Genomic DNA, 12354 nt, shown 5'->3' with positions numbered 1-12354 from the left:
CCAACTACTCCTTTTCTTGTACGCAAAAACACCACGCTTTGGGTAGCCAATTGGCCATATCGACATCCCTGGTTCAATATTGAGGTAAGTATTTGATAGGTATTGCATAATTTTTGTGATGGTATATAATGAACAAGAATTATTGATTTGTCCAGTTCGAAAACCTATCAGCAGCCTTGCTTTTTATTATAATAAAGTTTGATTTGTATTAAAAAAATTCAGTCTAATCCATTTTTAAGTTCCATTAATCCGACTCCCAATGGGTTCGATTTGATTGACTGGTCAATTTGTTACACTTATAAAGAAATTAAAAATCAATCTATTGATCAAACATTCAATTAAGTTTAAAAAGTACTCATAATTCAAATTATTAAACAGAAACTTTCGAAATCCAACTACTGTATTTGAAATAGAATGAACCATTAGAATAATTGAATATATCATATTAATTATGAGATGCAAATATTTTAAAAATTTTAACATATACACTAAGGATTGGTGATTAATCTTTGTTTTAGTTTTGTATTATGTTAAAGTAGTAATTGTTTGTCAATCATAAACCACGCTTTAAAAATTTCGAAATATTTACGTATGAATATATATGAAAATAAAAATTAATGATAATATCAACTTCGAGGCATCTACCGTGTTTGAGATGCCGCCTACCCAGAAATAGCCTATTCAAAAGGAGATAAACTAAATTATGTTTATACTTGCAACTTGCCTATATTAAAATCTCTATATCTTTAAAGGGATTAACACATGCTTTTTGATCTTGACATTTGGTAGGTTCCATTGTTTGGATATCAACTTTTTTCCCCCTATAAATTGGGACCCTTTCTCCTCTACTTTCATCACTTCATTACCTCCCAACTTCAGAGATTACTTACAGAATTAAGTACAGATATGGAAGGTTCAATTGCAAAACACTTGCTCAACTCTTTTCTCATTCTACTAGCCATTACTTCACTTACAAACTCAAGCTCAGCCGATACTCGATTCTACCCCCTGCCTCCTAAAAGCGTTAGCACAGAGTTCATTAAAACATCTTGCAGCTCTACAACTTATCCCAGACTTTGCTATACGACGCTTGCTGGGCATGCCAGCTTAATCCAAACTAGTCCTAAGCTCCTTGCCCATGTAGCCCTTAACGTGACTCTTGCAACGGCTAAATCAACGTCGGCCGTCATGTTAAAGCTGTCGAAAGGCTCCGGGATGAACCCTAGAGAGGTGGAAGCCATGCAAGATTGCCTAGAGGAGCTGAGTGATTCAGTTGATGGATCAGAGTGTCTATTGGTGAGATGGATCGATTAAAAGCTTCTAATTTTGAGCTTATGATGAGTGATATACAACTTGGGTTAGTGCTGCTTTGACTGACGAAACCACTTGCAGCGATGGTTTTGAAGGTAATAAAGTGAATGGAAAATGGTGAGAAGCCGAATTGTGAACATTGCTCATATGACTAGCAATGCCTTGTCTTTGATCAATGCTATGCTTCTGTTCATGCTTAATATATTAAAAAATAAATAGATATATTTATGTATATTTCTTATTAAAAACTCGGCTGCTGCGTTTGGCCAAGCCGCCGCTTGACTTCCATGGTTGCTGCAAGAAAAAATGTAATGGTTTTCAGACCTCAGGATTAGTATGTAAAAGTTTTAGTGAGGTTGCTTTGTATGTATGAATGTGTATATTTTATTATATATGTGAGATTGGGTTGTTATAGTATTATCCTTTGTGTAAAATAAAGTTTCTTGCTGCATATGTCGTGGAAATTTCACTAAAAATGTTCTCTATTTTGATTTTTTTTTTTTTTTTTTTTTTTTTGTGTCCAAGTTGTGTTGGGTCACTGTGCATATCTCACTAGTTCTCTAAGGTCTTGAAGTTAACGGTCAAGTAAATCTCTAGTGGTTACCCCTTATTAGTAGTCGTAAAAATTCAATTAAGACCTCTCGAATAATATATCAAAAAATCTGCAACAACCGTCAAACTAAGAGTGTTCAAAATGGTTAATCGAACCAGTTTTCCCTTTTTTATAAATTTTTTTTTTCCTAATTAGATTGTAAAATATAAACAATACATATTCAATAAAAATTAATATTCTAAATATTCTTAACTACTACTAACAATACATTAAAAATATTATTATTTTTTTATTTAATATATATTTTTATTTTTATTTATATATAAAATATATATTTTAAAACCGGTTCAAAAACCGGTCTCGGTTACCGCTTTTTATTTTTCTCGAACCGAAAATCTAATTTCTTGAATTTTTCAAACCGTAACCAAACCGTTTTTTCGGTTAACTGATTTTCAATTCGTTCGATTTTACATTTTTTTGAACAACCCTACGTCAAACTAATTAGAGGAAGTTCTCCAATTTTATTTTATTTCTTGTCCACGTTTAGAAATTTGAATTGTAAAACTCCGAGCAAATGTCACATGTGCATAGTAAACATTAGACAAATAAAGCAATCAACTAAAAGTGATGGCTCCACAATGATAGCTATTGATGGCGAATGGCTTTTCAAATGTCTACCAATTCTAAACAGAAAATAAATTATGATAAATCTATTTGGTTCACGAGAAATATCTCAAGGGCTTTGATCCCAAGTTCTTTTATTCTCGTAGTTCATCGTGGACTCTAAGTCTATATGAATGATTGGAGTCCTATTAGTATATTATCAAAACTTGGGACAGTGAGATTGAATGGACAGAGCCCTTACCATACAGAAATCTGAAGAACAATTGGCTTTATTCCCATATTTCCATTTACAAATGGTATCTCAATCAACTCCTTAACAATCAAATGCTAAAAGTTGGTTTGCCAGTTGCCAAGCAATAATTTGAAAAGAGCAATACTACTCTTCAAAACAAAAACAAGAGGCCATACAAAGACATTTCCACCCTTTATCTTCATGATTTCTCTCCTCTCTCTCTCCCTCTTTTTCCGTTTTTTCTTTGTTTTTCCTTCCAGTGATGTCACTTTATAGCTCTCTTTGTATTGTTCTTTGTAAGGATAGTATTTTTATTTGAAATGGGTAATCACTTTAACAAATAATTGTACACTGCTTAGGCATCGAAATTCGAAAGTTGACATATTGCAGCTCTCTGTCTTCACACTCCAAAATTAACCCGTTTCCACCAAACTTTCATCCTCACTGTTTCTCCTCTTCAGGAATATAGAAAATAGATGAAGTTGAACCAATTCATAAACGTCTCTTTAGTTCAGTAAATTCTTCAGCATTTTTAAAATATGCAAATGAGAGGTGCAAGACTCTTTCTCACGAGCTTGCGCTTGTTTTAATCAATTTAAGCTATGTGTTTTTTCATGATATTTGTCAAACAGAAACACAGTGTGCACTAATTTTCAAAAAGGACCAAAAGAGAAAAAAAAAAGATTAAAGCAAGTCCTCAAAGATAGAACGCTATAATGAAGGCATCAAAATATCTTTCCTTTTTACCAATCTTTGTGAGGCATGGAAAAGATGTAAAGTGAACCACAAAAAAGAAAAAGGTTTTGCTCTTATAACCATTGACAGGGTTAGTATTTTGAAGTACAACCGGGCCAAATAATATTGAACTTACAAGAAACGTTAAGAAGCTCTCTTGGAGGAGACATTATCAATGAGGAAATTATAGTGCTGATCAGAAATACCTGTACCAGTGATCCTGTAAATGTAAAACATGAAGACAACAATGTTCTGTTTATATGAATAATATGATGTTAGCATTATCCAGATACGTAGTTAGATAAAGATGCTCAACTACCAACCAGAACCCGTGCAGTCTCAACAAGTTCAAACTTCTCGGCCCCCAGTCACTTCGGTTTCTAATACCTAAAAAGTATACCCACAATTAAACTTTCAGGGACATATTATTAAGTTCTTAAGATATTTGTTTTTCTTAAGTACATATGCATGTGCTGAAGTGTGAATAACATAATTTTCTAGTTCTAACTAAATAATCACGCATAACATGTGCCATGAAGGAGGGCATCCACCATCAGAAAAACCTAATAGATCTACCAACATATTCCATTCTTTCAGCTATATACCCGAAGTTACAATGAACTCTTTTTGTATCAAAGGAAATTTTATATCAATAGAAACACTGAAGCACTCTGCAGTACAAAACAACAACAACTTGCATTCAAAGCCAATGCTAATTCTACTTCTTAGGAGTTTCAACATCACAGATCAACAAAACATCCACGGAGAACCTCTCCCCTTGTGGCCGGATGGCAAGCCCTTTAATTATTGGGGTTAGTTATACCTACGGTCTTGATTTAGAGTCGCTGAAAAGGCAATTACCGGGTTTACACAAAAAAAAAAAAATTCATCATTACAGAGGAGTCATCAATGGTGCACTCCTCAACTAGCTTCCAATAAGGTTAGGTCATTCAATCTTCCTACATGCCTATCAAGCCCCTCTTGCCTTCACAACCAAGGACTCAAATTGTGACACAATACCTAATTTCACTTAAATTAGTGAAAATCACTGCACAACAACCAAATTCCCCATTTTTGCTTTATTATATTTCCCAGTAGCTTATCAACAAAATGAACCATTATCATTCTGTCCTCAGGATTCTTATATAAAGTGAAAATAAAACCATCTTACTCTTGTATACTGTCCCCTTCTAATAACACCAAAAAAGTTTCTTCACTAGCATGGCCTCTTTAGCCACGCATATTAACACAACCGAGATACAAGACTACTAGATCTGGCAGAAAGTCAGACCTAGATTCCCTTCAAAACTTACCATTAATCCACACCACTTGTAACAACTTCACATAGAATCTAACAACCTATTTTGTCAACACGATGTTGTAGACCCTCCCTTATCCAACTCAACCTTACCTAACCTAAGTTGAAATGTATTATTAGATACATACAGATTCTCTAATTGTTTTATCTGTTCAAGATTTAAACATTGTTAATCCCCAATTATTGGTTTGATAACACAACATCACTAGTGCCAATTTTAGTGAAACTCCAGATCAGATAAAAGGACTGAAATACTTAAATGTATATCATACGAGTTAATCAGCATACAAAATTCACTGTTTCGTAGAAATTGGATTCAATTCAATATAATAATGAGGACTACAATTTTGCTCATTAGAAGTCAAACGGGTTAACCTTATGACTCACAAATAATCAAAGTTAGGACCAGTAAAATAAAAACATGTTTGTCTAGCAGACCCTATACCTATTCTTCCTTGTTTACATGATGGCATCTGAACTGAGAGTGCGATCATATATCCAAAACAAAATTATCACAAGTTTCTAAGCACTGTGGGAGATTTCTTCTTCAACATTTAGTCTAAGCAAAATTTGAAAAATTAAATCCTTGAGGAATTGAAAGAGTATGACCATTCTGTCAAAGAGATATTAACACTTGGAAAACGAAGAACTTTACGAAATTTAAAGGATAAAAAAGGGAAAAATTATGAACTGACCTCTAAAATTGAATTAGCCTTGACAACACAAAATATTGAGAGAAGTATTGCAATAGATGATCCAAGCATACAAACTCTCAAAAAATTGATTTTGCTTCGCTTTCGACCTACACACAATGATGATGGTTATTTAATGGGTGCACAACAACAAAGCAACTTAAAAGAGAACAAGGATTTGGTCGGAACCTAATTCCCCTAAAATAGAGATTTAAGCCAAGTGACAGACGAAACAGCAAGTTTATTGGGACCCTCCTCCTTTGTTGTAGATAGATTATGTGGAAACTGACCCTATCAAGTGATGACCGCCTGCAAACAAATAAGAAAAACCTATCTTAAAACCCTTTAGTCATCACATTAGAGCCTGAAATATCATCTTTATAGGAACGGAACTGATGCTCTTGGAAATCAAAAACCACATTCCTTTAAAAGGAGAAGATTAAGCTACCACTATTGCCGGTGAAATCTTTGGGCTTGCAGCACAAACCAAACCATCTGAATCAGTTGATACATCTACAGATCCTAATGCAATTACCATTGGCTTAAACCCATCTAACTAAAAACCATACAAAGTAAATATTTTTAAAACAAATCCTAGAACAATTTAACCAGACAAAAAGTACCACATTGACCCTATTCAAATTGGGGGCTCAACTATGATGACTGAATCTTATTTCGAACTAAAATCTCAACTTCCAAATTAACTCAGGAAACCTTGCAAGTTATTGAAAAGGAGTACCTGAGTGAAGATAAGTGCAGAGAGACGAGCCTTCCCTTTTGCAACCCTTGTGTACCTAAAATTAAATTTAACAACGGATAAAATCAACAGATATCACTGAGACTAGGGAATTGATATTAACATAAGAGATGGAGCTTACGGGAATCGACGACCATGCGATAGAAAAATCAGAGCCGTCCGTCCCAGATGGCCTTCCTGATGCAGATAGTGTCTCTGCTGCATCTGTTTTCTGCAAAAGTTCTGGTGGTTTTAGTTTACTTAAAATGACGAAGAATGTTGGGCCTCTTTAAAATTTTGTATAAGATCTGCTGTTTTTCCAATGATCCTTAAATTTAAATAATTTCATCTAGCCCATTAAGGTTTTTTTTTTTTTTTTTTTTTTTTTTTTTTTTTTTTTTTAAATTGAATTATTGCAGTATGGGGAATGGGGATTTTTTCAAATACAACTGTACAAAACCAATTAATGCAGCCTAAATCAATGTACTAAAATGATTGGTTGGATTATAAATTAAAAAAAGTAATTTTTGGGTCATTCAGTAATGATAATGCTATATGCACTAACTTAAAATTTGAAATTTTTTTATTTTAGTTTTTTGTAGAAACTGACGTGACAATAAGAGATCTGCCACGTCAGTTAGTACTTAGATTGTATGATTTTTTGTTAGTACACATAGCATTATTCTTAAGTAATATCTAAAACATATCAATCAACATAGAATTGAAAAACAAACTGTGTTTTCAAGATCAATAGCTGCTAAATTCATCCCAGATACAGAACACTATCAAAAGCAATTAAAGTCCCTAGTTTGTTCAGGGTTCTAACTAGTTTAGTCGATAATTAAAACTCTTTCAGTCTTGAAACCTCCCTTCGTTTCAAGAAGTTCGGGGTATTACATATGATACAGGGTATAGTTAGAATCAAATGTAAGAGATTCCAAGGATGTAATCTTTTGAAGTAACCAACACGCCAACAAAGGTGCATTATATAAGTAGTTGGCTCTGATTGAGGAGGATTAGTCCGATCGTCTATGTACTGATCATTGTCATCAGGTCCTCCAACAATTGCCCCAGTAAGCATGTTGTAGTTATGATATTTGCTTTCAAAGAATAGGTTCCACCATGGCATGTGATGTGCTTTGGATGCGAATAAATGAAGGCATGCTAGATCCACGATGATGTATTTTTCTGGAGAAAATTTATCCCATATCCCACCATGTATGACATCTTGATTGGATTGCTTCCTAATATATAGTCAACCTGACTTTTTGCTACATCAACAACCTGGAGGGGGAGTGGCAGCATTGTTGCCACATTGAACGACTCTATTTTTGGCCATTTGCAAATAGCTGGAGTACACCAGAGAGAAAGACGCGGCTGTAACATGTTGGTGTTGCTTCCTCCAGGTTTGAATTGTAGCCCACCTCACAGATACCCTCATCTATTAAAATATAGTTCATTTTAAATCAAATCACAGCCTGTGAAGTATCACACCAGAAACAAACACTTTATAGAGTATTACCTGAGAGTATGTGCCGGTTCTGTGGGCGATTCGGGCAGTACAGAACAAACAAACTTATCTGCATAGGAAACACAAGGATCGGCCTTGGGGTGCTCAACACCAACTGTTGAGAAAATTAGAAAACAAATTTAGAATGTCCAGATGTTTTATAATGAATAAGAACAGGTGAAATGGTCTACCCCGGAAACAAGTACGTTGATTCCAGCGTGCTTTGAATCCCATCCGAATTCATATTATCCAGTGTTGATTTGTTTTGTACAACCATATTCCAGTAATTATATGACCCGGTCGCTTTGTATAACCATGCTGCTCCCCAGATCAATTCATCCTGAAAGACAGAATCGCATTAAATTTCTTTCAAATGAATTCAATATTGTAGATGAACAAGTTTGTAACTCTCTAATCTTTACCATGTAGCCATCGTAATCGCAGTAATAAGGGCAGACCCCTGCACCAACACTGGAATTATACGAGCCCTGATACTTCTGTGCAAATTCATAAACCTGCAGCTCCAGGAACAACAACAAGAGCTTAATAGTTTGAAAAACCAAATTGTACCTGACAAAATTCAATTAAACTGACTACCTGGGGCCCCTCTGGAGAAGCCTTCTAGAGTATCTAAGATCAACGGACTTGAAACCCATGGAAGAGGCCGTAAGGGAAGCTGCAATCTCAGCAGAAACTTCTGATCCGGGGTTGCTTGTATTAACAACTATGAGGTTCTGGGGGTGTCCATATCTTCAGGCCTCTCCCAACAGTTGTGGTCACCAGTGGGGATCACCAACTTGGGCAACGACTTTGCGGGGACACTGGTGGCCTTCAGGAAAGTCGGTGCCCCATTTCAGATGTCTAATGCGTATTGTTTATCTGAGCCCATAAGATTACCAAATTCTAAGATGCTCCAGGCCAGCATTGTGGTAGTGAAAGCCATCGGAAAACTGAATTTTATGTTGTCTCCAGCGTCATAGTAACCACCTACCAAGTCAACCTGAAAATGAACGCCAGAAAATACAATTTTTCTTTCCTTGATCTTACAAATTATAGATGCAAATTCGATTTTGTAAGAACTCAAATCATACATATTAATTAAGCTGGTTTTTTTTTTTTTAATATTATTATTATTTTTTTCCTATTGATGTTAACATCTCTGTTAAACCAACGTATAGGATTATATATTAATTAATTGTAAATAATCTATATGTCTTAAAACAATACTTAAAAAAAACTAAGTCATTGAGCACGTTTAATTCTTTCATACAAATACAAAGGAAAAAAAGTATCACGTTGAGCTCATGTGAAAGAGTGAATATAAAAAACTTACACCAACGTCAGAGCCATCACGAAGAGCAAATGAGCTCTCCAAGTCATCCTTTGTGTAGGGGTAACTTCCCTGACCTCTGACCTTCAAAGAACAAAATACACTTGGACAATGCATCTCCATAATTATGTGAAGCCACCTTCATCACCATTTCATCCCTACCAACACTTTCAGAGATATAAACTTTACACCCATTGTTTCTTTCTTTCTGCTCTCTTTACCTCACCTTCTTCCTCTACGTTAACTTTTTTTTATGTTAATTAACACGCACTCATTTGAAGTCTGTAAAAAGGGTCAAGAAAGATAATACATTGTCAGCTTGAAATTCTCTTAATATTTTATTTATTTCATTGACATTTATGTTGGTATTTAAATAAATTACATAACAGCACAGTCCAGCGCAAGGTTAAATGGTGCACTGCTCATTCTGGGCAACCTCATTAAGGCATAGAGCAAATTGACCATTCATATAGAAAATGCCACCTGTAAGAACAAGCAAAATTACACAAAAGGAAAATAACTTTGCATATCCAGTAAAAATTGAGAAAACTTAAGATATATATCAAGAAAATTTAGTAAGAAAGTAAGTGGTAAATCTAGGAATGAGAAGGGAATCATGGTAATATAGAAATAAATATCTTACTCTATGGGGCCGTTTAGATAATATAATGTTTTATTATAAGGGGATATTATATTAACGGAATAAAAAATCACTTTGAAGATTGCTGGGAATGTTTAGAAAATATGTTTGGTTGGTTCGAATAAATTGGTGAATAATATGTTCGGTTGGGAAGATAAATGGGTGGGTATGTTATATAGATTACTAAATTGCCCTCCTTTTTAAATATTAATATAACAGTATTTTTTATTATTATTTTTTGAATAATTTCTTTTAACCCACTACTTTTTAGATTTAGCAAAAACACCCTAGCAACCAAAAACGTTTTAAACTTAACAAAAACACCCCCACCCACCCGAAGCCACTATCGACAACCAGCTACCATCGCTGGTGGCCGTTGGCAATGCCACAGATCTGACTGTGACGTCGGTAGTGCCACAGATCTGGCCATTTCACGGCCAAAGATGTGGTCGTGAAACGGCCACAAATCTGGCCATGAAATGGCTAGGTCTTTGGCCTTGAAACGCCAACCGTTTCACGGCCAGATCAGTGGCCATTCATGGCCACATCTTTGGTCGTGAACGGCCATAGATCTGCTCGTGAAACAGCAAGATCTAGCATTTTTCGACTATGGTCAGAAAAAGCCTCACTGGTACACGATCGACGATATACGGTCGGTCGTACGCCATTATGGTGACTTTTGGCAGCCTCTGATAGTGATCGACGGTGGCTGGCGGTGGTGGCTAATTCTGGTATAATGTCATTTCTGTAAATAATGACAATATAAATGGCAATGTCATCCAAAAAATTTAAAAAGTGATGACAAAAGTGTCTATAACAACGTCAGAGCCATCACGAAGAGCAGAATGAGCTCTCCAAGTCATCTTTTGTGTAGAGGCCGTAGGGCTGCAAACGAATCGAACAGTTCGCGAACGTTCGTTGTTCGTTCGATTACTGTTCGATAATGTTCGCGAACATTTGTTCGCAAACAGTTCGATAATTGTTCGATAATATGTTCGATCGAGTTCGAACAGGGGTTGTTCGTTCGATTATGTTCGCGAACACTATACGTTCGACTAATTCATCCGTTCGCGAACAATCGTTCGATTGTTCGTTCGTTTATGTTCGAAAAACANTGTCTTATGTTAAACTAGTGATTGTTTGTCAATCATAAACCACACTTTTAAAATTTCAAAATATTTACGTATGAATATATGAATATAAAAATTAATGATAATATTTTTTTTTTTTTTTTTTTTTATATCTAAGAATGTTCGGATCAATTTAAGCATACTTCAACTAGTGTCTTAAAACCCTAAAATATTAATGATAATATCAACTTCGATGCATCTATAGTATTTTAGATGTCGCCTACTCATAAGTAGCCTACTCAAGAGGTAAACTAAATTATGTTCATACTGACAACTCGCCTATATTAAAATCTTTGTATCTTTAAAGGGATTAACACATGCTTTTTGAGCTTGACATTTGGTGGGTTCCATTGTTTGGATATCAACTTTTTCCCCCTATTAATTGGGCACCCTTTCTAGTTTCTTCTCTGTTTTCATCACTTCATTACCTCCCAACTTCCGAGATTTCTTACAGAATTAAACACAGATATGGAAGGTTCAATTGCAAAACACTTACTCAACTCTTTTCTCATTCTACTAGCCATTACTTCATTCATAAACTCAAGCTCAGCCGATACTCGATTCTACTACCCCGTGCCTCCTAAAAGCGTTAGCACAGAGTTCATTAAAACATCTTGTAGCTCTACAACTTATCCCAGACTTTGCTATACCTCGCTTGCTGGGCAAGCGGGCTTAATCCAAACTAGTCCTAAGCTCCTTGCCCATGCAGCCCTTAACGTGACTCTTGCAACGGCTAAATCAACTTCGGCGGTCATGTTAAAGCTGTCGAAAGGCTCCGGGATGAACCCTAGAGAGGTGGAAGCCATGCAAGATTGCCTAGAGGAGCTGAGTGATTCAGTTGATGAGATCAGGAGGTCTATTGGTGAGATGGATCAGATAAAAGCTTCTAATTTTGAGCTTATGATGAGTGATATACAGACTTGGGTTAGTGCTGCTTTGACTGACGAAACCACTTGCAGCGATGGTTTTGAAGGTAATAAAGTGAATGGGAAAATGGTGAGAAGCCGAATTGTGAACATTGCTCATATGACTAGCAATGCCTTGTCTTTGATCAATAGCTATGCTTCTGTTCATGCTTAATAATTATTAAAAAATAAATAGATATATTTATGTATATTTCTTATTAAAAACTCGGCTGCTGCGTTTGGCCAAGCCGCCGCTTGACATGCCATGGTTGCTGCAAGAAAAAATGTAAGTGGTTTTCAGACCTCAGGATTAGTATGTAAAAGTTTTAGTGAGGTTGCTTTGTATTTGTAGAATGTGTATATTTTATTATATATGTGAGATTGGGTTGTAAGTATAGTATTATCCTTTGTGTAAAATATAAGTTTCTTGCTGCATATGTCGTGGAAATTTCACTAAAAATGTTCTCTATTTTGATTTTTTTTTTTTTTTTTTTTTTTTGTGTCCAAGGGTGTTTGGGTCACTGTGCATATCTCAACTAGTTCTCTAAGGTCTTGAAGTTAACGGTCAAGTAAATCTCTAGTGGTTACCCCTTATTAGTAGTCGTAAAAATTCAAATTTAAGACCTCTCGAATAATAT

General features: G+C 35.3%; 1 protein-coding gene, 1 long non-coding RNA gene and 2 pseudogenes across 2 annotated transcripts; 2 read left to right on the top strand and 2 right to left on the bottom strand.

Moving 5' to 3' along the window:
• The first annotated feature begins 874 nt into the window (after nt 1-874).
• LOC116126546 lies at nt 875-1511 on the top strand (annotated as a pseudogene).
• Nucleotides 1512-3107: 1596 nt separating this feature from the next.
• Nucleotides 3108-3818, bottom strand: LOC116126517. The gene is made up of 3 exons (XR_004127498.1): nt 3775-3818; nt 3662-3675; nt 3108-3175 (listed from the first exon to the last, which is right to left on the bottom strand). It is a non-coding gene; the product is annotated as an uncharacterized LOC116126517 (long non-coding RNA).
• Nucleotides 3819-5904: 2086 nt separating this feature from the next.
• Nucleotides 5905-9506, bottom strand: LOC116126545 (annotated as a pseudogene).
• A 1773-nt stretch (nt 9507-11279) lies between these two features.
• Nucleotides 11280-11898, top strand: LOC116126515 (21 kDa protein-like). The gene has a single exon (XM_031412187.1). It carries the CDS (start codon nt 11280-11282, stop codon nt 11889-11891), a length of 612 nt encoding a protein of 203 aa, XP_031268047.1. The 3' UTR covers nt 11892-11898.
• Nucleotides 11899-12354: the final 456 nt, after the last annotated feature.

This window comes from Pistacia vera, unplaced genomic scaffold (assembly GCF_008641045.1).
Source record: "Pistacia vera cultivar Batoury unplaced genomic scaffold, PisVer_v2 Contig180, whole genome shotgun sequence".
Classification (NCBI taxonomy): domain Eukaryota; kingdom Viridiplantae; phylum Streptophyta; class Magnoliopsida; order Sapindales; family Anacardiaceae; genus Pistacia; species Pistacia vera.
Note: the sequence above shows the minus strand (reverse complement) of the source record. Positions and strands in the feature narration are given on the sequence as shown.

Excerpts from the sequence above, each read along its gene's own strand:
- LOC116126515 (XM_031412187.1), top strand. The coding sequence starts at position 11,280 with ATGGAAGGTTCAATTGCAAAACACTTACTCAACTCTTTTCTCATTCTA.